Below are 25,640 nucleotides of genomic sequence, written 5' to 3'. Positions count from 1 at the left end.
ATACACTAACCATGTGACCAACTCCTTAAAACTGGGCAATTGCAATCCAGACACAAACCGATGAAAAAAAGGCAATCATGGCTTATCTAGGTTGAGCAATAAACCCCTTGCTCAAAAGTGATTTGGAAACAATTGCAAACTTTAAGTGCTAATAGCAAGCTCATTTTCATTACATTTCACTTTACCAGAACAGGACAAATAGCATAATGTACTTTTTATTGCTGTTACGAGACGTTTGTTTGTCTACGTTTTGTTTATGAAGTTGTTTTTTGCCGTCGGTTTTTATTTATTTTTGTTATTAACACACGTGGAAGTTAATTACATCTTGGATACGGACGTGCAAGTAGCAAAACAAGACCAAATGTTCATGTTTTCAGTGTCTTTATTGAAAACTAGATCAATGAATCTTTAACAGTAATTACATAAAGTACACATGAAAAAAAACAAAAACATCCTTCACCCGCTACACTATCCAATAACACACCAAGCTAAGCCAAGGTCCTCATTTTTTTATTTACATAATATCATCATCAGTGCTGTTCTATAAAACATTTCAGTGTTTATCACTGTGATTAAATACAGTTGTACACATGAATAGGAGAGATTTATATAAAAAAAACACCACACATCTATTAAAAATCACTAGGATATTTGATCTTATATAGCTTATATAAACCAGTAGCAAAACTCAGGTTCACCCTGCATAGAGGCCCCTTTCTGTTGCAGTGCTCTCTGAAATATAAGGCTTTCATTCCTTGACACACAGTGACGACATAAAGAAATGAACATAAAGGCTGGTAAACAGTGCAGCTTAAATGAAGTGACGTGTGCGTAGCACGAGAGTGCAAGTGTCACATTTTTAAAAGGTGCCTCAAGTTGAATTTATTTATTTGTATACATTGAACAGCAGGCTATGTTAACAGACATGAAGGAATATAGTTGACTGTGGGATACTACAACTTTTAATTAGGTTACTGACCCATAATTAACTGTTTAAGGAAACAATTTCTGTTTACATGCCACCCCAACCTCTACACATGTAGAATTGAGGGCATTATTACTCAGAGAATACATCAATAGTATTAAAGACATGAAGCAGCCAATGCGAAAGAGAACAGTGTAAGGACTTGCAGCATAGACCACCGCACAGCATTGACATTATTCACAACTCTCTGTTTTAGATGGATTCATCAAAAAAAAAAGGCAGTGCAAATTTTAAATTTGTTTAAAACATTATTATCATATCCAAATTTAAAATACATGCTTTTATGGTCACTTTGTTAAATGTGATAAGCATTTTCATTAATAGTTTTGTATTGTTGTTTCAATAACAGAACAATTAAAAAAAAAGACCCCAAACCACAATATCTACCTGTATGAAAACCTGTGGGTGTGAGAATTTCAATTTCATGCAAGTAATATAGAAACAATAGGCACTTGTGTGAAAATGTTAAGACAGCTCTATGCTTTAATTAGGCATATTAAACTTCTAAAAAGTCTCATGCATTTCACCATGTGTGGCTTAGTGTTTCTTTTCTCTTCCTATTTAAAAAATTGCATGAGTGGCCTATTAAAGTCATCAATTAAAATTAGACAACCACTAATTTGTCTATTTTGAGAATTTTCCAAGGTTTTCTATTCCAGTGGTTTGTGTTCATGTGCACAACAAATCAAACCTACAGAAGCAATGGGGTGTTCTAATAAATGTGCACACTGCTGAACTACAGAAGCAATGGGGTGTTCTAATACATGTGCACACTGCTGAACTACAGAAGCAATGGGGTGTTCTAATACATGTGCACACTGCTGTATATAGCTGGCCAGGATAATAAACTCCTCATTATAATCATAGTAGTCATGACCAGGCTGCAGCTGAATAAATAATACATGCTATTTCTGCAGGGCATTTCTACTGTAGAACAAGGTTTAGATTATTATTATTCTTCATTAAATAGGATTGCACCTTAACATGTAAAGCCAGCATCAGTTACTATTTAAAATGGTATCAAAAGCAACCTTTTCAAGAAGTTAGTTTCATACTAGAATGTGACTTTTTATTTACAGTACATACAACCAAAGGTAAGACAGAATTATTGTGCAGAATTGAAGTGCAAATACTTGTGCATTATATTTGGTGAAATGTGTGAAAAGCAATCTGCTGTTATTCTTATAAAAACAAAGGTAAATAGCTTTTTATGACCCAGTTTTTTTTTTTTTTTTTTAAGGTTTTTTGTACATAAAAATGTCCTTGTGTGATTAAAATAAAACGATTAAAAGCACAAGGTTTCCTGTATCAATTCAAACTACCTGCAGGAGCCTACAACATAATCCAATGTAAACCCCGAGTCTGTGGGAAACAGAACTGGTGTACAGGATGGTAAACTATGCAAGAATGTCGCACACTGCCTCAGAAATCCTATTTTACTAGACATGAAGAATGACTGAGGCTGCAGGGCTCAATTAACACTACAGACTTGATTATATGACATGCATCCATATGAAGGGTTATAAGACAAACGGAAACACTGATTAGTCACCCAATTCTAGAACTGTTCTGGATTCTCATGCTCCTCTTCTTACACGTGAAGATCTTTGCAGTTCAAATGCGCAAGGATTGTTTTCAATCAGCAACTAGAAACCAGGACGAGCTCGAATGGGCCAAACAGCCTCCTCTCGTTCGTACACGTTCTTAAACACGGCAATGAAAATCAACAGGATTGTGTGTCTCAAAGCACACCTGAACCCTGACAGTCATCGTCCTCCTTGTCAGCCAGGCTGCTCACGGAGCCCAGACTCTGCCGAATGCTGCTTGGGATGGCAGGTTTGAAAGACCAGGCATGCGTGGCAGTGAAGGGGAAGGAAGAGAGGCGGGCAGACAAGGGAGGGCCCGAGTAGACCTGCGTCCACGCAGTGGAAGAGTTCATTCTGCAGGAGCGCCTCTCGACCTCCTTCTGCAGGTCCTGGATCTCGCTGGCCAGCTCCAAGACTCTGTTGACAGTCGTGATTGAACCACCTCCGAAGATCTGGGCCTCAGGAACCCAGCGCAGGTACCGCTGCATCCAGACTCGGACAGACGGGCCGTCCAGGTAGGGCAGTAGCAGGCCCTGGTAATCCAGAGGCTTCCTCTGCCAGGACTCGTACAACTCCTTGGAGCTCTCCGTCGGGTTCAGCCATTTGCTGATCCTCTTGCCTAAAAAAATCTTTTTGAGGTTATCTGTTTCTTCCTTAAAGAAGCCCTTCCTTGGAGAAGGCTTGGACAAAGTATTTGGCAAAGACAGCTGTCTCTGGTGCTTTAAAGAAAAGGAAGAAAAGGAGGAGGGTGAAATGTGTGTTCACAGTAAAGGGCTGCAAAGAGGCAGTCCTATATGTAACCCTACCCAATCTACAACCCTAATACATATCAATCGGCAATCCTAAAACATATCATATCAATCTGCAACCCTAATAAATATCATATCAAATCTGCAATCTTAATAAATATAATGCTGCTCTGCCTTCAACATCTCTGCATTTACTGCAGATATTCTGGGGGTATGCATTTGGGGAGAAATGATCAGATTATTTGATTTTTTATTCCTAGGAAAGTCTTGGGTTACAACAATTGATTGCTCATAAACACAACGCTTACCTTTTGGTGAGAAGTTTTCCTCAGGGCTTTGTCTTGTATGGGCTTCTCTACATAAAGGGGGTTAGTGAAGAGAGACTGGGCTTTGCAATCGAACTGCAGTGACCAATCCCACACAGAGGGGAAATTCAAAGGGCTCCTTTGTGCTTCGGGGTGACCTGGCTGCCAAAACAAGCAGAGACGGTAAACGAGCGAGAAAGGGTACTGGAGCATTCCACTGGAAACATCTGCAGTACACAAACAGACCACCCTTTCACTATCAAGCATTCCAATTCACTGTGTTACAGACCTTTCAGCTTGATGAACATGTGACGGCCTTGACAGAGTGTGTTTTTTATATATTATATTTGTCATTTTATGGAGCAAGCTCTGCCATTAAAGCTTAATAAACCCGGTTCATATGTTCTTGAAGGCTAGTAAGAAAAGTGGCTGTTTTCAAGTGGAGGTTTCTGAGAATTCATTGGAATAGCTGGAGCCGATTCTGCACAGGATTTTAAATGTCTGTGTTAACCGAACACATCTCTCTACTCCCTACTGCTTCTCTTAGCCATACGACAGCCCGCTTTCAACATATACAGGATTTCCAAACATGGATTTGACACTTTTCTACTATGCTTATGAGATTCATATTTTTTTAGGCAGAATTCTATGTTGAAACTTTGGAGGGATTTCAGTAGATATTAGCCTGGTTATCCCTTTGAAAAAAATCCCAATCTGACAGCATTCATTCACAATAGAATGTGTGTGCTACAGGGATGCCCTTTGATGTTAAACCCCCTCACTTTGAATTACTTCAAATATCAAACTCCAACACCTCTTGTGACAGTGTTTACAACCTTACATGGTAGTGATTTACAGACTCCTGCTCTGACCTACATACTTGCATAGCATCACTTGTTATGAAAGATGCTGTGACAAGCACTTTGAGACAAGAGTCTTTGTTTATGTAAGACAAACAGAAGAACACCAGCTTCTACCTTCCAGTCCAGCCTGTTTAATTTCCTACGATGTGTGCTATTCTTCAGTGTACGAATCATTTATTTGTATGCTTTTCATGAACTCAGCACTGGATGGCACCAAGTCAACTGGCCACCAGCACACTTCAACAATAGCTATGCAAAACATTGTCTGTGGAAAGTACGACTGGAGCTTATTCAACATAAAGCCAGTTGGAATTTTATATTCATACCACTCACAAATGCCACCATGTAAAAGCATGCAATCTGGTCCATACATCATGCCTGACATCCAACGTCATACCATTGATAACTGGGTTGCCATCCTTTAAGGATTCATGAACATCTTTGACCTCTTAATAGCATTAGTGCAAAGACCAAGATGAAATGAGGTCCTATTTATCTGCCTGCATTCAAAAGCAAGTCCCCCGGTAATGCTGTACCTTCATAGCTGTATCTCTGTGGTGCTGCGAGTTGAAGAGGAACGTGCTGAAGAGAGGAATGTTGATGCTGTCAGACAGGACAGTCAGGTATGTTTCTGAAAACTGAAATGCAGGAGCATGCTGCTGGAGTAACTGCCAGACACACTCCAAGAACAGCAGGAACACCGGAGCCGGCACCTGAAAAGGAAAACCTTGACAGTAAAATCCCCCTGAGCTCCAGAGATCTAGAGCTGCACAACCCGTTCAGCACAGAGTACAGCAAAGTCAAAAGACAACCCTACTGGAACTAAGAAAGTGACAGCGTCCTACATGGAAATACATATCTGATTTACAATAGGGGCCTATCCAACACCAGCAGTGGGTAACTGGTCAGCTGGGAGTTCTTTCTCCTACACTGCTTGAGCAGTCAGCCGTTTTCAGGTAATTATATCTTCTCTTTAAAAAGGTCTGCAAATGTTAAGCATTAATGCCACGCTTTCACAGGGATACACACCAAATGAATGTCTATTAAAGTCTGTGTGTCCAATGCAGCTTTGGAATAAATGCCCTGTAGATGCAAAGCAGAAGTAACTGTGTTCATGATAAAAACAAAAGCGTTTCCTAACCTCCTTTTCCTTCTGGTAAAGATGGTTGCAACGATCAAGAAAGCTATGGCCGCCTGCCACCCACTCTTTCTGAATGAGGCTCTGGAAGCCGGAGCGGGTTCTGTAATAGGGATCCAGCATAATCTGGACCAGGCTGGACAGCACGCAGCACAGGTCTGAGCAGTGCTCCTCTGGAACAGCAGGGACAAAGAAGCTCTCTGTGCACCGTACAAAACACAGCTGAATGCATGCTACATGGGGTCCATGACACTGATGTGAAGAGCGGCTAATCCAAATACTGCAGATATATTATTTCTGGATGTATAGTAATCTTTTGGAATTATGATATTGAGTATTGTTTACTTCTGTGTCTCTCTGTATTAGTGCTGCACTATTGAGACTACTGGGAGTCACTCCAGCCAAGTTAGAATAAAGAATGTAGGAAAACCTCCGGGACTGCCTTTACAGGACCCAGCTGTATGGGGAATCTAGGGTATTGCACAGCTAGCCCAGTGGCTTCAGTGCCATTCAACTGGACAGCTCTACACACTGTAACATCACATGCAAAACTAAATGCAATATCTATAATAACTTCATATTGACAATAGGGTCTGGAGAGCAACAGAATGGAAATGCGTGACTCAAGCCAAGTCTGGGATATAGAAAATAATAAGATATGAGAGGACAGCATAGCCTATAAATATAAATATAGAACAAAAAAATGAGCCAAAATTAGCCTAGAGGGGTCAGTCATATTACGATGCCCCAAACATTGTCTTGTTTACCTTGGACACTTTTCTATTGTGACATCTTTACAAGGTTAACACTTTTCAGTCTAGAACGTGACCCCTTTACAAGCTTGTTTTTTTTTAGGATTACGATTTAAATTAGGCAGTCGGCTCTATTACTGTGCTCATTATAATGAGCTCCTTTTCTATCAAGAGATAACCTATCCCAGAAAAAACAAAACCACCAAATACATGAATAAAACAAAACGGGTTTAAAAGATAAAGTTGCCACTCACCTACGATCAATACACTGGTGTGCGCACTTTCCAGATAATCTACAATCTCAACTGCTTTCATAAGACACTGCCTGCCAGTTAGAAAAAATAAAAAGTCAAATATATACTTTATATATAACATCATTCAGTCATGTGACAGCAATATATCAATGCTTTATTACAAAGCATCTACTTTTGAATCCTTGTTTAGTAACCCTGGAGAGGTTGAGATGAAGGTATTGAGCCCTGCTGTAGTTTGAATGTTAGACTGGGGAAGAGTACAGTGGTTTACATATTTGGGTGTGTAGTCAGTTCTTAAGTTCATCTTTAAATGAACAGATTCATTATATTGTACAAGACTGGAGAGAAATGTAAACTTGGTTGCTTTTAAGGAGAATCCTCCCCGAACCAACACGTCATCAGCAAGTGCATAAAGGCTCCATGTGTTACTCTCCCATGTCGTTTCGGCCTCTCAGTCATGTGCTGGGAAGCCAAAATGGGAGTCGACCGCTTAGTGCCTGCAGGAAGGGCTACCCCCAGACACGGATTCCCTGAGGTTTCTCCCTACATCAAAAATTAAATATGCGAGTAGGGGGGTTTTCCTTCCCTGAGTGCAGGGTGGTTCGTATTTAGTTCTGCGGGTGCGTTTTCAGGCTGGAGAGGCTGGGCTGTGTCTCAGCTGCTCATTTTTGTTAATTTTCCAATATTTTTGGGGTAGGTGGCAGTGCGCCACTGTGGGGTGCGTCAATTATTATTATTTTTCCATTCATAGTTTGGCAGCCTCATCTTTTGGGTGGAGGTGGCCCATAGCCACTTCCTATTTGCGGTAATGGGATGCATGTAACTGTTCATGTTTTTCCAGCTGGCCTCGCACAGGTAGCCCTCGAGCACCCATGGACGAGGCCTGCGGCCAAATTTATCATTCACTCGGGCCCTGATCGCCCATCACAGTTCATTAAATCATCTGCAATTGCAATCAATAAATCATTCATTCATTCATTGCGGATTCTCCGTGCGTAATTGGTGTTGCTTATACAAAACGAGGGCACGTCTGTCCCCAGCATGCCTATGATCTAGGTAGCGGTGGAATGTGGAAAGCAGCGCACAGCAGGGCATGTCAAACACTTAGAGACTGCATGTGCTCCATCACAAGCCACTGTAGTGTAATCTCTACTGCTGATGAACATTGCCACATGGAGTTCTGTACAAGATTGGAAGTGTGCTTTGCAATTACATTCAGATGGCCTCAAGACTGAAATCTTGTATTAGATGTGATCAGAGCTGTTAGTACATCCCAGGGTTAAGATGGAGTTTCAAGAGTCCTTTACAAAACACCTGCAAGTGTTCTTTGTTGTTACCAACCTGATGATTTCCAGCCAGCCAGAATTTTCCAATGAAGAAAACCATTTCATATCAGATACCCAAAATTCAGTAGTACTATCTGCACAAAAAAACAAAGCATAACAAACCTGAGACATAGCAAAGCTAACCATTTTCAATCTGCCTTTAAAAATTATTACCATTTTGAAATGTACCCAAAAATAGAATCTTGAATGTAATCCAAAACTATTCGATTTAATGAAATACAAGGATTATAGGATGAATAGTGAATTTAAAAATTAAGCAAGGGCGTGCACTCAAACCTCAGAGTGTCTTGAGGGCTAGAAGTAGTTTAAAAATCAAGCAAGGGTGTGCACTCAAAACTCCCAGCATCCTGGAGGGCTAGCAAGTAGTTTTAACCCTTTGCTGCCCAGTGTCCAATGAATCTGACACGGAGAAATTTAATTTAACATTGAGAATGGGAACATACCCAGGCAGTAAAGTGTTAAATAGGCAGCCGTGTGGAGTAGTGGTTAGGGCTCTAGACTCTTAACCGGAGGGTCGTGGGTTCAATCCCAGGTGGGGGACACTGCTGCTGTATTCTTGAGCAAGGTACTTTACCTAGATTGCTCCAGCAAAAACCTAACTGTATAAATGGGTAATTGTATGTAAAAATAATGTGATATCTTGTAACAATTGTAAGTCACCCTGGATAAGGGCATCTGCTAAGAAATAAATCTGCTAAGAAATAAATATCCTGCCCTGGGAAAAGAAACCACTCCTTTGCCTCTATTTTTCAGCATGCTTTCAAAAGGTTCAGGTGCTAAATTGTGATCAAAAGTCATTTCACATGTTACCCAAGCCAGATGTGAAAGTGAGCGGACATGCAAGCACCTACCTTAAAAACAAAGCATGTTTGTGGGTGGGTGGGGGGTGGTTACGCAAGTGATTTCTTCATTGAACAGACTACAACGAATCACATGAATTCATTTGGAAGGGAATGGATTCCTTTGGTGCACTGTGTACCAGTCAAACAAGTCTGTGACAGTCAAAAGCTTAAATGTGCTTCATCCCAACACAGTACACAACTTAACCCAGGGGCCCTGCATGTCCACTACAGAACACGATGCTTGTCAATGAAGAGTGAGAAGTACAGCTTACCAATCAGGAAGAGCTGTTTGAACTTATTGTATGACAGCTGGAGGTCCTGAAGGGCAGGGAGGCAGCTGGACAGGTCCTCTATTTTCACTGGACAGAGCTGGTCCTGGGTAACAGCATCAAGCATCCTACAAACAGCACATTTAAAAGGCTGGAATGTATTGCACAATGCCAGCACTCCTAGTATGTTCACATTTGCAACGTGCTTTGCTTTAGAGGGGTTTTGGCATTAAATACATTCACTGTGTTTCATACAATTGTAATGTGAATAGCAGAGTCTGTCAGAAGACCAATGCCACTGTGGTACACACAGCTACAGTAATCCCATTCAATTCAAAGTACTTTATTCAATGAAAACCCTGCATCACTCAAGGGTTTCTCTACACACAGCCCTGTTATGCAATACTACCCAGCAGGCAAATCTGGGGGCTCTGAAATGGCTTATAATTGCACGTGACAGTTAGTAAGATTGTATACCCAGTGTCAATAGTAATGCATGTGCCTGTTGTGGCCTGTATACAACACCATGCAGAACAGATGCCCATTTGGTCTCTAGAATGTACTGTATGGTAACGTGCACGATAGATAACTGGAAACTACCAGGAATGTTTAGAATTAAAACAAACACAACTTATTTACATTCCTTGTGCTGAAAATGAATCCGGTCCCCCTAAGCTAAGCACCCTGGAATGCATCTCCAAGAGCCTACATAATCTTCTGCCAGCATTAGCATTCAGTCTAGACTACATGTCATGAACATTTAATTTGCACACTCGTTCAAGTGGTTTGGAATATCTAAGGATCCCTACTTTTCTACTTAAAAAAAATCAATCTAACATTGCGTAAAGGCAGGTGTACGTCCATAAATCTTACCTTACATGAATTAGTACAACTTCTCACATCTTACTATACAACAGTGTATTTTAAATGTGTTGAATTCAAAGAGCATGATTAAAAAGTTCAAAGTTGGGTCTTAGTTCCAGGAAGGAATAATTCCAATTCAAGGTACTAGGTCCAGTTCTTTGATATAGATCATTATGATTCCTTCATAAATATGGCAAACCATCGTTGGAAACGATCTCGTCAAACTCTGCTGCATTCGCTGGTTAGCTTTGATACTTGGTGAGAACAGAGACAGTCTGTTCAATACATACAGCATGTGTCATCATGAGATCAATCATTACCCATTACATGAGATGACCTCGAAATTGAGCTATCCATTAAAGGAATTACCCCAGTCCTTATGCATGCTGTAAACCAACCACAGCTCCTGGAGGGTAAACACATCAATTCCAAGTGGAACAGCTGTCCCAAGCTGCATGCAGAAACATCTTAATAACTGTCTCTTTGTTAGGTAGACTGACATGACAACACCATAGATGCACAGATGCCTCTGAATAAAATGATCCAGAATACTGGAAATGAACAGGAATTATTGGAACGTTCGTCAAAACAACAAGTATGTACTTTGGAACTGTAAAATAATCGATATCAAGACTTACTGTATTCAGTGCATTGTACAGTGTTTTAACATCTTTTACTGAGAAAAATAATGAAATTTTCATCCAGCAATATCAAAGCGATCGGAATAGGGACAATAAATAAATGATACAGCCAATGTCATGGGCCTCTCAACACAATGGTTCAGGGACAACAGAAGATAAACCATTAAAACAATTCCAATACTGTACACATTTCCCATAATGAGTACATCTTTTATACAGGAAAATACAAAGTGATGGCAACATATACGAGGTGCGCTTCTAATGTAATTATTTGGTTAGCTAAAGTACTTTAACTTTCTGGTAACTTTTGAAGCAACTCCATGTCCAAGTAATGTCTTAACCAAAGCTAACTTCCAATCCAAAGCTCCCTGCAGCTTGATGGATATTCAGTGTACAGCCCAATCAAACAAACGTTTCAATTCAATGACTGACCTGTGCATGTATTTCTGTGAAATACCATCCTCCTGAATGGTGGGTAAACAAGCCATTTTAAAAAGAGCACAGCCACTGTGATGGGACCAGCACCAGAACTGTGTGGGAAACAAAGCAGAGAACATCAGCACCATCTTCACCCTAAGAGCTGGCGGAAACGAAAGTATCATTTTCATCGACTGTGTGCACACAACAGCAATGACAATACCAATGTTTGCAAGTGTTACAAGGAAAGTCATTTTAAAACATTAAAATTAGGTATTCTTTTGGAACGTGTTCTCTCCGAGGTCCATTGCAGCATCTTTTTGATATCCAGGTTCAAAGCAGCAGAGCCCACCTAGTGGTGAAGCACCTCAATGACAGTCTTCTTCCTTGTGAGCACTGTCAGAACTCAGCAAGCAGCAGTTATCAAGGGGTAAACACAGGTCAGAAATAGCCACTACTGCATGCAGCTTTCGAATGGAACATTTGACATGATTAGGGGTGGAATTCCCTGTGCTTCAATAAACCATTGTGTATGGCGATAGATACAGCAATCCCACTGTATGCACACCAAACACTTCCCGAATGATGGGATCTAGTTATTTCATTGAAATGTTGTCCTCAACTGCAAAAAAAAAGGATTAAAAAAGCGCCAGATAGCGACTGATCTTATTGCGTCTTTAGTGTATCGTTACATCCCTAGACATGACGTGTGCTTATTTCACACAACATGACACCCACATAGAGACTGGCAGAGATGCATTGAATAGTTTGACTTGCCTGTGTGGACTTCAGCGCCCTCTCTGTAATCAGCATTGGTGAGCTGAAGCTCTTAATAGGAATCCACGCCCACACCCACAATTATAAATTCAGATTGCTTTGCAAATCAGTATTCCCAGGGGTCCTGTGCTTCAGCATCCAATTGGACACATTTTCTGACAAATAAAGCGAAGCCCTGGATGAACATTTAACAAATGCATGCCAGAACACTAAAATACCTACAGGTATTCCTTTACCGAGGAATCTCAAAATATCGTCGTCTGAAACAGCAAAGGGGACGACAAAGAACTGTGGCAGCCTGTGAAAAAAGCAAAGAAGGATTTACACACCTCAGTATTGTGACTCATTTACAAATACGTGTTGTGTGTATGTATGTATGTATGTATGTACATATACACACACACACACACACACGTGTGTATACAGTGCCTTGCGAAAGTATTCGGCCCCCTTGAACTTTGCGACCTTTTGCCACATTTCAGGCTTCAAACATAAAGATATGAAACTGTAATTTTTTGTGAAGAATCAACAACAAGTGGGACACAATCATGAAGTGGAACGAAATTTATTGGATATTTCAAACTTTAACAAATAAAAAACTGAAAAATTGGGCGTGCAAAATTATTCAGCCCCTTTACTTTCAGTGCAGCAAACTCTCTCCAGAAGTTCAGTGAGGATCTCTGAATGATCCAATGTTGACCTAAATGACTAATGATGATAAATAGAATCCACCTGTGTGTAATCAAGTCTCCGTATAAATGCACCTGCACTGTGATAGTCTCAGAGGTCCGTTTAAAGCGCAGAGAGCATCATGAAGAACAAGGAACACACCAGGCAGGTCCGAGATACTGTTGTGGAGAAGTTTAAAGCCGGATTTGGATACAAAAAGATTTCCCAAGCTTTAAACATCCCAAGGAGCACTGTGCAAGCGATAATATTGAAATGGAAGGAGTATCAGACCACTGCAAATCTACCAAGACCTGGCCGTCCCTCTAAACTTTCAGCTCATACAAGGAGAAGACTGATCAGAGATGCAGCCAAGAGGCCCATGATCACTCTGGATGAACTGCAGAGATCTACAGCTGAGGTGGGAGACTCTGTCCATAGGACAACAATCAGTCGTATACTGCACAAATCTGGCCTTTATGGAAGAGTGGCAAGAAGAAAGCCATTTCTTAAAGATATCCATAAAAAGTGTCGTTTACAGTTTGCCACAAGCCACCTGGGAGACACACCAAACATGTGGAAGAAGGTGCTCTGGTCAGATGAAACCAAAATCGAACTTTTTGGCAACAATGCAAAACGTTATGTTTGGCGCAAAAGCAACACAGCTTTCATATCTTTATGTTTGAAGCCTGAAATGTGGCAAAAGGTCGCAAAGTTCAAGGGGGCCGAATACTTTCGCAAGGCACTGTATGTATTCCTGTTTATACGTAGAACCCTCTGGTTTTTGTTCCCTCACTCTCATTCTTTTCACATAATATTACTATGAACTCTAATACTGTGAAGTAAGGTTCCCTGTGGATGGGGCAGGGGGTGGGGGGGGTGGGGCAGGGGGTGGGGGGGGGGGGGGGGGGGGTATTTGTTGTTTTGTGTTTAATAATAATTACTGTGTTCAAATCTGATGTACATCATCCATAACTGTCTTCTGGTCCTGTTTTTTAGGCTGTGCTTAGATGATTGCTGAGGGTTAACTTTGCAACACCTTTTCAGATTTTACAGACTTCAAATCAAGCACTTCAAACAAACATATTCAAAAGCCACCTCCACCCACTTTGTCTGGGATATGAATAATGAAGCATCATCGAACAGCAACAGCATGCCGAATACGGTAATCAGCACTCACTTCTCAGAGATAACATAGTCCTCATTGGCACTCGACACTTTGCAATTCCCTTTAGTGCGGCCCAGCTCCACGCTCCAGTCCTCTTTCGTTTCAAACATTAAAGTCAGACTGCTTTTCCGAGAGGCTGTAAAAGAGCAGCAATTGGGTCAGTCCCACAACATCACTATATTGAGTGTACAGGAAAGAAGGGCACAAAGATTCTGCAGCTACCGTGGAGCAGCAAAGGCGGCTCTGCAGCGGACATCCAAAGGGGTGGATTGAATTGGCTGCTTGCTATGCCAGCCGTTCTTCCCTCCCATTGCCCATGCGAGTCCTAGAACTTACTGTTCCCTCCTTTTCTTTAAAACTTTCTATTCATGTGGTTGTAACCGTCAAGATATTCCCATAAATCCTATCTGCGATGCAGATCCATTCCTTATCACAGGTCTCAAATGTGTAGATTTGAAAGAAACACATGCTGCAGCAAACAGATATTTCAATGTAGAAACACGATTTGAAAGAAACCTAATGCTGCAGCAAACAGATATTTCAATGTAAAAACACGATAACTGGCACAGTAGGTTAAAGGAATCTATTTTCAAGTCATTCTTCCTGGAAAGTGAAATTGTCACCGCTCTCAACACATGCTTTCCTTTGTTGACCAACTACAGCTATAGGAAGTGAAACAGGAAGAGGCTTTCTGAAAGGTAAGGCAAGCAAACCAAGAACTTTCTTCTGTCTAGTGTAGTACCAGATAGAATGGTTTGAAATGAAAATCCATGTTTGCTATAGCATGTGTTTCTTTCACAACTGCACATTTGAAACCTACAATATATAAGTGCATGGCAGGTAAGATCACTTAACCTACCACTTACACAATAACTCATGTAATCGGATACAGACACATACCTGCCTTTCTATAGCACTGTTATTTTATCAACACTCCGTACATTAGAGGATGTGGTATTGATTTAGTTAGGCATTCTGTTTGTTTTAAAATTGAAAAGCAAAATGACATGCACCTGATTACCTTGGGATGGTGATGCTGTTTCACAGTAAGAAAAAGCAAAAACACATTTGAGAGACTTGGGTTCAAGGCTGTGGTGGACAATTCCTTGGAATATCTGAAACAGAAGAGTGAAAGACAGTGAAAGTGTACACTTCTATACAGAGCTTCCTAAAGAAAAAGAAAAGGCAACAACGAAACTCAACAGCTTGTCTCAATCACCAAACAAAGGCTGTTCAGTTGTGCAACGTTCCCAGCCACAAACCTTTTTAGCTTCCTCTTCTTTTGCGTATGTCAACGAGAAGTGAAAGACTCTCAAATCTTTACAATGGATTATGAGTTTTGAAGGGTACTTGCTTTTCACTTGACCTCCTATTATCAGCTTTTTCTTTTCATCACTCACTGCAATAAAGAACACAGTGTAGTTAGTGGATTATCTGGGTGCGGAGAGGACTCTATATAAAAGGAATAAAGCTGTCAGCAGAATGTGTTGAACTTGCATGGCATCTCTTTCAGATACAGCCATGATGATCTGAGGGGAATGGGATCCCAGCACACTGGAGATGCAAGCTATTTGATAGATCTGCCCTCCTCCAAGTATCACCGATTGGCTCTGACAAGGACATACAGGTTTCTCATTGGCTCAGGCAATCGCCTTTCTAGAGTGTTATTATGATGCTTACTGATTGAACGCAATAGAGATGGGTGTGAAATTTAAAAGGTCAACTCAACAGTTACTATCGATGCCTTATATAAGGTTCACGGTTTATCTAGCTGTAGTTTCATTACAGTGGCAGCTTTTGTGAGATTTACATTCGAATATTCTACCGGCTTTGCACATCCTCTTTAGATGGCTTAAAAACAGCCTGAACATCTTACGACAAACACTGTGAAACCATGGAAACCCAAGGTAAACCACTGTATGGCAATTGCATTTTATAACCCTGGAAAAAATGCAAAGTTACTGTGGTTAACTTTTATAAGGGCCCTCCCAGGCTGCTACAGTGGGAATAGGAAGACAGAAACGCTACTGTAGCGTCTTTTATCAGAACCGATGAATCAATTCAAAACACATGCAAAAGGATGAAACAATAAGCAAACATCGTAGCTGGGAATAAACGAATAAACAATTGAAATACACACAAACCTCCGTAGATGTGGTCCACACACGTCAGGGGAATATCATTTTCACTTAAAAGCTTATTCCTAAATGGAGGTGCCTAAACAAAAGAAACAGATATTCATGACATCATTATGTAAATTACAAACTACAGACACATATTTCTGCAGCGATGTAGTATAAACAAGTACCGTATTCCTTCAAATTTAAGACGCAACCCAAATTTACCACCCTCACTTTGAGGCAAAAAAATAATCAAATAAATATGCTTTTAGAAAGACACAACCTCAATTACGCTGTTGTATCGTACAAATCTGACCCGAAAGTGTCGTTGTAGATTAACCACGGACCTCGTTTATTGTGCTGCATACTATAGAATACTTAAGATGATGTCTCTGTTGTACACACACACACACACACGTCGCTCACGGCATCACACATCCCGGCAACAGCGAGCACGACACAACACTCCACTACATCAGGCATGTAACCCAGCAACAGCATTGATGACATTGCAAACCCAACAGTCAGAACGGTATGCACAATACCAACTAACAGAACATAACACATGCATATGGAGATTACTCGCACCTGTTTTTCTCCCAATTTGTGAACTGTGGTACTGCTTGGCATGTCATCTGTTGGTGACTGTAATACACGCATCACTATACTGTACTTTAATTTAACACGCAAGCTATTTTTGAGGAGAAAAAACCAATTAAAAAAGGCGTGTCTTAAATTCGCAGGAATACGGTATGTCAGTGACAGAGCAGGGTGCACATTCATTACAACACCCCATTGCATCTGTAGTTTCGATTTGTTGTGCACATGAAATCAAACCACTGGAACTGAAAATCTGGGAAAATTGTCAAAAAAAAAAACAAATTAGTGAACAGCTAATAGGTCTTGGTCTGCTTCTGTGGTTTTCAATGAGGTGCTGATCTGTGGGGGGGGGGGGGGGGGGGGGGGGGAGCTCTCTCTTTGTCCAGCTAATCTTGGCAGCGCACAGCTATTTGTAGTTATGAAGGTCTTGCGACAGAAAAGAAGCCTGCTCACTGCAGTATTTATAAGCAGCTGCTAATATCACAGCGCAACCAAGCCAATGACAAAGACTGGCGATCTTTAGCAGAAATATTGCAGATCTTTGGTGCAGCTAGTGTCTTTTTCATTGAAGATATTTTAAAGAAACTGTGCTGCTCTATGCAGTGTGTGTTCAATCATTTACTGGAAGCAAGCTAAACCCGGCTGCCAGGTTCCTAATTCAGTGTAACCGGTAGTGCATCAATAAGGCAAACATTTGCTGTATTTATTTTTAAGCAATACAAAAAAATGTATTTTTACACTATTTTACACAGCAAAGGGTACATTTCGCAGAAATCTATTTGCTTGCTTCACAGAAGATCTACTAAGATCTAATATGTCTGTCAGCTTTCTCGCAAGAGGCAACGATACTCAAAATGCACTTCCTCTCCCTATAATCAAGGTTCCTCGTTCCAGGTTAGTGGAAGGAACATTTCCTCACATTTTAAAAGAGAGGACTGTTCATGTCAATGTACAACAGTGGTACAGTAACAGGTTCTACAAAAGGATAGTAACAGGTTCTACAGAATGCTGGTCCAGGTTTGTCAAGCGGTGGTACAAGTGTGAACACGACTCACCGTCTCTTGTGAAGCGCTCTCGTCACTGATGAAGGCGATCTTGAAGTTGGTACAGAGCAGAGTCCCGTACACGCCGCGCTGCGACGCATCCTCCTGGGTGTATTTCAGCACATGGTTCGCACTGCAGAACACCACTTCACCTGCAGCACAGAGTCACTGCAATTACTGTACAGCGCCACCTACTGACACAATCATGTGTTGCTGTGTTTGTTGTACGATAATAAATAGTGTAAAGGTTTCTGGACAGCCAAACTACTCTCTAGCCACATGAACAGGTTTTATTGAGAGAATCATAGAAATACAACTTGAATGGCATTTGAATGGCCTGTAGATTTTGTAGTCCACACCTCAGCTCTATTTTTTTAAATCCATTTACTCAGGTTTTAAATTAAATAGGTTTTCTATAAACACACATTTCTTCCAACACTGCACATTTCAAACCAATATAGTGAACGGACCTTTCACTCCTTGTCTTTGTTTCAACACAGTTCTAAATTGTTTAAGTGAACCGCTTATAGCAGTGCTTACAAAAGGTACCATGAAATGTTCCTGTCAGGACAACTGAGGAAGTCAGCACCTCCGGCCACTTTTTTTTTTTTTTTTTTAAAGTAACAAAAACGCTTATTCACTGCCAAACATGAACTACTTTAGGATGTGTAATGACTGCAGTACATGATACTGACCTTAAGGTTAGGGTTTCGGTGTAGGGAGAGGATTATTCATGATTTTATTAACAATAATAGGATAGCCAATCAAGAGTGCAGTGTCCTGACAGGAGAATTTTGTGTTACCTTTGTAAGGACAGCCCAATTAAACCTCCATCCAGAACCCAAAGTAGGTAATTCTATAATTGTTCTTGTTAAACCTGGAGTGGAATGGTCCTCCAGGACCGGGATTGGACACCCCTGCTTTAAGGAATGGAGATTACCAAGCAAGCAAACCTGGGAAGCGAGGCCCAGCCTGGGAATCCTCTCGGTGGAATGACGAGGTCTGACCAGTAGGAGTCACTGAAGTGCGGGGAGACGAATGATCCCCACACACTTTCCCTCTATAATCCACTGGGAGCACAAAGAGCAATGCAGCACTCCCACTGGCTCAATGCACTTACTGTACTGGTGCAAGAAGAGAATTTCTATTTATATTTATCACACTGTTTCACATACAGGGAGCCATGCAAACATTACCCAAGCTGTGGCTCTGCTGTGCTCTGGATCCACAGGAACGGATTACACTATATTGTGCAACAGGTTATGAAACCCACTGAACTATAAATAAGCTTTAAACACATTACCTGGCAGTAAATATGGATGCTTTGATCTTAAGCCCTCCTCTTTTTCTTTTATTTTCATGTCCTGTTAAATAAAACACAACACAAGTCAATAAACAAAGATACAAAAGAGGCAAAAACGATCACAATGAATGCTGATAAATGTCCCATATGTACGTCACTGCCCCCTAACACAGCTCTTGTACTGTATGACTGCTCTTGTACTACAGCGCCTCCTGCTGGCAAATGATAACACTGATCAGGTGTTCACGCTGTCTGGTGTCAGGAATAGTGAACAGCTGGTCAGTATTAATGATTTGAGCAGGAGAAGGCGATATACTATTGGAAACTATAAAGAAACTTAAAAATATATATTTTTAAAACTATTAATAAAATAAATAAATATTGATGATGGTATTTATTTATTTAATTTGTTGAAAGCGGTTATCGTATTGTCGTGCTGCCTCGAGATAATTAATCAACAGAATCAATTTAGCAAAGGTTTAGCTCTCAATTCACGTGTTGATTTCCTTCAGTTTAAAGGCAACTTCAAAATCCTGTTCTGTCTCGCAGTGTTCTGGAGTTATGGGGCCAGGTGGCAACCATGTGTGGTATTAACACATTAACTCAGCAAAGTGATGCTTCAGATTTGGCAAGCGAGTCAGAATCGGGGGATACAGATGCAGGTAATGCACATCGCTCGAAAATACTTCACTTTCCAGACACTGGCCAAACTAGCAAGGTAAATGTTACGTATAGGGATCAACGTTTTGTTTTGTTGTGATCCTATTTCCTGTTATGAGGAGAGTAATAAAAATTCAGTTGAGCAAAATAAAGCCTTCACAGCCTATTCTGGATTATTACAGTTTTACCTATACTGTAGTTTTAGGATAAATCGTATGGGAAATCGCTTTGATTTCGCTAGATTTAGCAGCATGTGATTGGAACATGAAAGTGAAAGTAGTTTTTGTGAATAAAATATCCTGTGAATGTGGATTGGAGGCAGTGTCATTCATAAATTGTTTTCCCAATGGCCCATATATAAATTTGCATAATTGGGGGCAAAAGTTGAACCTATAGCTGTACCTTGACTTTGCAAAGAATACTTTTTAAACAAAAAATAATTTGATTTTAAACACAAATTCTGTTAATTCTAATTAGAAATACATAGGGACTGTTATCTTTGAAGAAAAATGTCAGTGCATCCAAGCCTCCTTCATGTGGTATGTTTGTATACAAACTTTCTACCTTCAAATGAAACAACTATGAACAACGAGCCCTTGAAACAGGAATTTCACTGCAGTAGAAAGAACACACAAACTGCTGATGGGCACAATGTACCACAGCACTCAGCGTGCACAACAGCACACACAGGTGTCTCGTATTTACTGCGTCCTGTTTTTAATAAATGATACCACAAGGTCGTTCTGTGTTTGGCACGTGAAGTATTGTTACTGCCGGTGGAAACTAAGGGGTGTTCTGAAAACATTTCACTTTCTATAGATAACCTCCAGTATCCTTGCCTCTTGCAATATTAACACTAAGTAACACAATTTTTGTTCCTGGGTAGTAAGTGTTATTTCCTAATTGCTTATGCCTCAAAAGTATAGAAAATGGCTATTATTCCCCACAAACTTTGCTTTTGTGACCAGGACAGTGATATTTTGAAATGTACCTATTTCCAATGAGAAAACGGGCGAATTTGTGTCTTTTCATTCACAAAGTCAGAAAAAAACAACATATGAATCCAAATTAACATGTATTTATACTAAAGTAATACAAAAATGACTACAAAAGATTTAGAAGTGAGTAGTTTTTCGAGATTTACGATTATACTATAAATCACTTTCACGAATCAGCCCCCAAATGTAGTCTCCCATCATGTTCTCATTATATGTCCTTGGTAGCGGCGTTCAAAGTCCAGTATATCCTGGTGAAAGCGCTCGCCTTGCTCCTCCGAGTACGCTCCCATGTTCTCCTTGAATTTATCAAGATGAGGATCAAGGATACGGACTTTGAGGGACATCCTACAGCCCATTGTGCCGTAGTTCTTCACCAGAGTCTCAACCAGCTCCACATAGTTTTCGGCCTTGTGATTGCCCAGGAAGCCCCGAACCACTGCGACAAAGCTGTTCCAAGCCGCTTTCTCCTTACTAGTGAGCTTCCTGGGGAATTCATTGCACTCCAGGATCTTCTTTATCTGTGGTCCGACGAAGACACCGGCTTTGACCTTTGCCTCAGACAGCTTAGGGAAGAAGTCTTGAAGGTACTTGAAGGCTGCCGACTCCTTATCTAGAGCTCTGACAAATTGTTTCATAAGGCCCAATTTGATGTGCAGTGGTGGCATCAGCACCTTCCGGGGGTCCACCAGTGGCTCCCACTTGACGTTGTTCCTCCCCACAGAGAACTCTGTCCGCTGTAGCCAGTCCCGCCTGTGGCAGTGCGCCTTGGTGTCCCTGCTGTCCCAAAGGCAAAGATAGCAGGGAAACTTGGTAAAACCGCCTTGGAGACCCATCAGGAATGCCACCATTTTGAAGTCTCCTATGACCTTGATGCCATCTCAGAAAAATGCAGATATGTATCCACTTAGGCAGCTGGAACTAAACTGAACTGGTGGGCTTAAGGCCCCTGTATTTATACTACTATTTATATTACTGGAAAGTTCTAGAAGTTACTCCAAGTTTACTCAGCACTGAATCTATCTGGAATGTTCTGGAAAATACGTACATTTCAAAATATCACTGTCCTGGTCACAAAAGCAAAGTTTGTGGGGAATAATAGCCATTTTCTATACTTTTGAGGCATAAGCAATTAGGAAATAACACTTACTACCCAGGAACCAAAAAAAAAAAAAAATTTGTTACACGGTGTAATCAAGCGCAAACAGCAAATCAAAAGAACTAAATGTTTGTGTGCCATCCTTTTTTATTTTTCCAGAAGACATCTTTTGATGGTAATATGTATTATCGTGTTCCAGCACAGATTTCTACAAGCAGTTCTATCGTTTCATATATTTGTCTTCAATTACATACCAAAAATATATCATGCAATGAAAGCAGATGCACAAATGATGTATTTAATAACAATAACAAAAAAATAAAAAAATAAAATAATTTCTAGCCAATTAAAAATGAAAGGACCAACTCTGTTTTCATTTGATGCAAACTGCCAGAAATAGGAAAGGTGAGGAATTACTACACAGCTCACCAGACACTGCAGGAGCCTAACCCTGGCTTGGTTTAGTGTATTAGGCTGCATAGTGGAGACCAGTGGAACCCGAGGAGCAGTAAAGCTCTTTGTAATTATTCCTGCAGACTGTGTGAAACACAAACCGTGATCTCTGTAGCTTCCCGGTGTCCTGCAGCTTCATCACACTAGAGCGAGCACTTTCATCTCATTTTCTACTGCATCCAGGGCAGGAGCACTCTCTTATAGCAGGATCTGCTTTCTGCAGACCTGGCCAGCAATGGAAATGTCGATTGAAGGTGGAGGTGAAACAGCCAGGACAGAGAGGAACTGATGCTTTCAGGTTTTAAAAGCGCAGCCACCGAGAAATTACAGCACACCCTGTGAAGAGTCTCACGCACATTTCAATCTATGCGTTGACACGTATTACAATTAAATATTTAAAGTTACAAATTAATAACATACTATCAAGAAGTTATAATGAAAAGGAAACAAACTGATATAATGAAAGATAAAACCCACTGGGGTGTGTTCAATTGATGGGTCTGAATACGTCACCACTGAAATCATTCAAACAGGATTCTTTCTGTCCTTTGTTCAGAAGGTAATTTGACAGGGGTACAGGGTTTAGTTTATTTTACTGTAACTTCAATATGTGTTTGAGCTCTGAATGGATATTCAGATATGACCCCCCCCTCCCCCCCAATCATTAGCTCCCAAGTGCAAATATGCCCTTCCCAACAATCTCTCAATTCACAGCACTCTATTTCTATTGAATTTTTGCTTGGAAAATTCATGAATCTTAATCTGACCCTGAATGACAACCCACCCAACATCTACATTACTGCACTAATCTTAAATGTAAACCCCAACTCAATCAAGCTAGAACATCTTAACAGGATCTCTGCTGTTACACCCGAAACACTGCACACCAAACGTCCACATAATATTGAATATGAAATGACAATCAACTTTTAACCCCTTAAGGTACACGGGGAATTGAGCTCTTGTTCAAACGGTTTCTTCTTAAAATACATCCGAGAGTGACTCGGAAACTGACCATTTGGATGACCAGATCCAACCTGTCAGTACATTTTAAACCCTGTTCCGTGCCCCGCGTTGCAAAAATAAGGACGTTAGCATATTTATATTTGTGGGACACATTTCCCTAGCACCTTAAAGGTTTAAAGACCTAAATAAAAAAATGAGCCTGTGAAAACACATACTGCTGCATACAAAGTATTTTTGACACCTGCTGCATCATGTTATAGGTGTCTTTTTTTTTTTTTGGTTTCAACCAGTTCTCTTTTTGTTATTCATTTTATTATAGCCTGGTAATGAACATAGAATGTGGAGCAATCGTTGTTTAAATTCTCAAAAAACACTGGAACAATGCACATTTAAACCACAAATGTAGTTCCTGGTTGAAACAAAGGAGTACTTGATGACCAGGGTTGAAAACCACAGACAGCTTTGGCATTTGCTGCATAAACAGTACCACTTACACAATGGATGTTCAGTAGGAATCTGTGCTAAGGTCTGAGAAAGAGTCTCAATGCATCAGTGAAGAGTCACTTCAAATCAGCTGGTGGCTTTTTATTTATTTATTTTTTTTTAAAAACCATGTCATTTATAACACAGTATTAACTATATTTCTACAAAAAAAACGTCCTTTAAATGAGGCGTGTTTTCCGCCTACTATCATTATCATATTCAAGAAGACATTTTCATTGTTAAATTCATTTTAAAAGGGGGGGGGGGGGGGGGGGAAGGGGGGGATTAGAAATATGTAACTTGAAAATATTTTAGGATTCTTACTGATTTTGAAACAGATCTGGTAATATTAAGAGCCCCAAAACTAGTACTCTATAGCAGAATCAATTAGAGTCCACTAGAAGTGGCAAGGATGCTTAATCTGTCAGGTGCTGAGGGAATTAGCGCATCAGCTTGCAACATGGTTGGGTTAAAAATAAATAAATGCATAAAAATGTACGACGGCACTAACGTGGTTAGTGTTTCTATTTGTCGTCCCGCCTCTAATGTACAGAGTTTTAAATAAACATCGGTTAGCCTTTGAAAGCTCGTGTACAGTTATGAAAATGTGCTTCTGAACTCAACCCTACAGACTACAGCACATGTTGGCCAAGCTATCAACAGCCCTGGTCCCAGGAAAACACACCTTTCAAAACGTTACCGCCAGCTTTTAAATTTACGCTTTTTTTCTAAAGTGGAAAATTCCACATTAATGTTCAAAACATAGAAACAAAAACAACTTGAAGCCCTTTCACAGTTGGAATTTACAGCAGTTCTCTCAGCTGGTTCTGTGTCACGTGGTTTTTGTTATTTTTTTTAACTGCTCTGATCTTGACATTGCACTGAAACCTACAATTCAAACTCATTCGGGGTGAGGAGAGTTCAGTTGGAGCAGCAAAGTGTGCTCTCAAACAGAACCACGTTCACTTTTAAATGAACTGCTAAACAAACAGAAAAGGGAACGGCCTCAGACGGACCTTGCATAACATTGTTGTTGTTGCTTCTTCTTGTTTTGTAAGGTTGAAGTAAACGCTTCAAAAATGTTTGCATTGTTTACAGTAAGAAATACAAGACCAGGCTACCTGCTATAGTAATACATTGTTAACAACCCTTTCAAGTGCAACACTTAAATACTGCTTGAGATGTTCTGTGAAATGAAAAAGAAACCTTGAACGAGATCCATCAAGTTACACACAGTTCCATGGACTCTGCACACAAGGTTATTCCAGCGTTACATCTTGGATTTCTTTCATTTAAACTACAGTGCATATTCACATTTACTGTACATATCCATTGTAATGGGTACTGTACATTATGTTGCATTACACTAATGTGCATTATGAATAAACAAACTGACACATACATAGGTACTACTAGATAAGTACATTTAAAAAAAACAACCAATAAAGCAAGTAATCAATCGATTTACATGCAGTATGACCAATACTAAATATGTGCTCGTGTGGAATTTCAAACGAGTAATCACTGGTACAGAGTGCAGCAGCATTACAAGTTAGTACAGTACTAGTAACCCCGCCCAAAAACAGGTTAAGCTACAGTACAGTCCAATTCATACAGTAGTACAGTACAGAGATTGAATCTTCTTCTTTGAACTCCCTTGTCGCCGTTTCTAACACTAAACTACTTAGAAAAAGCTTACCTCTGGGGTGACATAAGAGACAAAAGACGGCTTTGTAGATTTTCCTCCTCCACTTCCCAAACTCAGCATTTCGGCAACTTTGTGAAGATCTATTCAGTCAGGTGTAGAGAGGCGCCTACTGGCCGAGGAAATGGAATAACCTGCATCCAATCCAAGCCGCGCCCCTTCCGCACTCACAATAGCGGCTACCGCACGCAATTAACTTCCCTTTCTCCTTATACGGTACACCATTGCTCCAGCTGTAACGATCATTGGTTTCCATCAACATCACTCATTCCGAACACCACTCGTATGTATTTAGTACATGCGCCCCCTTCTCCTTATCCCAGGAAAACAGCCGGGCTGATATGCCCATGGGAAAAACGCCTTTGGAATAATACAGGGGCGGAGACAAAAGCGCACTGTTCGTGCAGTGTATAGCTTCGGCAAGCGAGAGGGAGTTGTGGGGCGGTCTGTCTGTGTACAGAAACTGGTTTAGGGGTTTGCAATGTCTAGAATTGTTAATCTGTTTTGTTGTTAAGGCACTGCTGCACATACCTAGTGTTTAAACATATCTGTGCAGAACAGATACACTAACAACAGGAGGGGTGTGGCCAC

At 40.5% G+C, this 25,640-nt stretch overlaps 1 protein-coding gene across 2 annotated transcripts; it reads right to left on the bottom strand.

The window, feature by feature from the left end:
• Nucleotides 1-364: 364 nt before the first annotated feature.
• LOC131701092 (myotubularin-related protein 12-like) lies at nt 365-25,247 on the bottom strand. 2 transcript variants are annotated; one of them, XM_058999287.1, is made up of 16 exons: nt 25,044-25,247; nt 18,689-18,749; nt 17,398-17,537; nt 15,767-15,839; nt 14,885-15,021; nt 14,644-14,737; nt 13,635-13,758; nt 12,011-12,086; nt 11,027-11,124; nt 9,093-9,217; nt 7,974-8,052; nt 6,633-6,703; nt 5,630-5,826; nt 5,025-5,201; nt 3,629-3,787; nt 365-3,290 (listed from the first exon to the last, which is right to left on the bottom strand). In XM_058999287.1, exons 1-16 carry the CDS (start codon nt 25,110-25,112, stop codon nt 2,727-2,729), a joined length of 2,244 nt encoding a protein of 747 aa, XP_058855270.1. In that variant the 5' UTR covers nt 25,113-25,247; the 3' UTR covers nt 365-2,726. The 2 variants fall into 2 exon arrangements, with proteins under 2 accessions (XP_058855270.1, XP_058855273.1); XM_058999290.1 differs by having other exon boundaries at nt 5,630-5,799.
• Nucleotides 25,248-25,640: the final 393 nt, after the last annotated feature.

Source organism: Acipenser ruthenus, chromosome 1 (genome assembly GCF_902713425.1).
Source record: "Acipenser ruthenus chromosome 1, fAciRut3.2 maternal haplotype, whole genome shotgun sequence".
NCBI lineage: Eukaryota > Metazoa > Chordata > Actinopteri > Acipenseriformes > Acipenseridae > Acipenser > Acipenser ruthenus.
The sequence above is the reverse complement of the archived record's forward strand: the minus strand, read 5'-3'. Positions and strand labels throughout refer to the sequence as shown.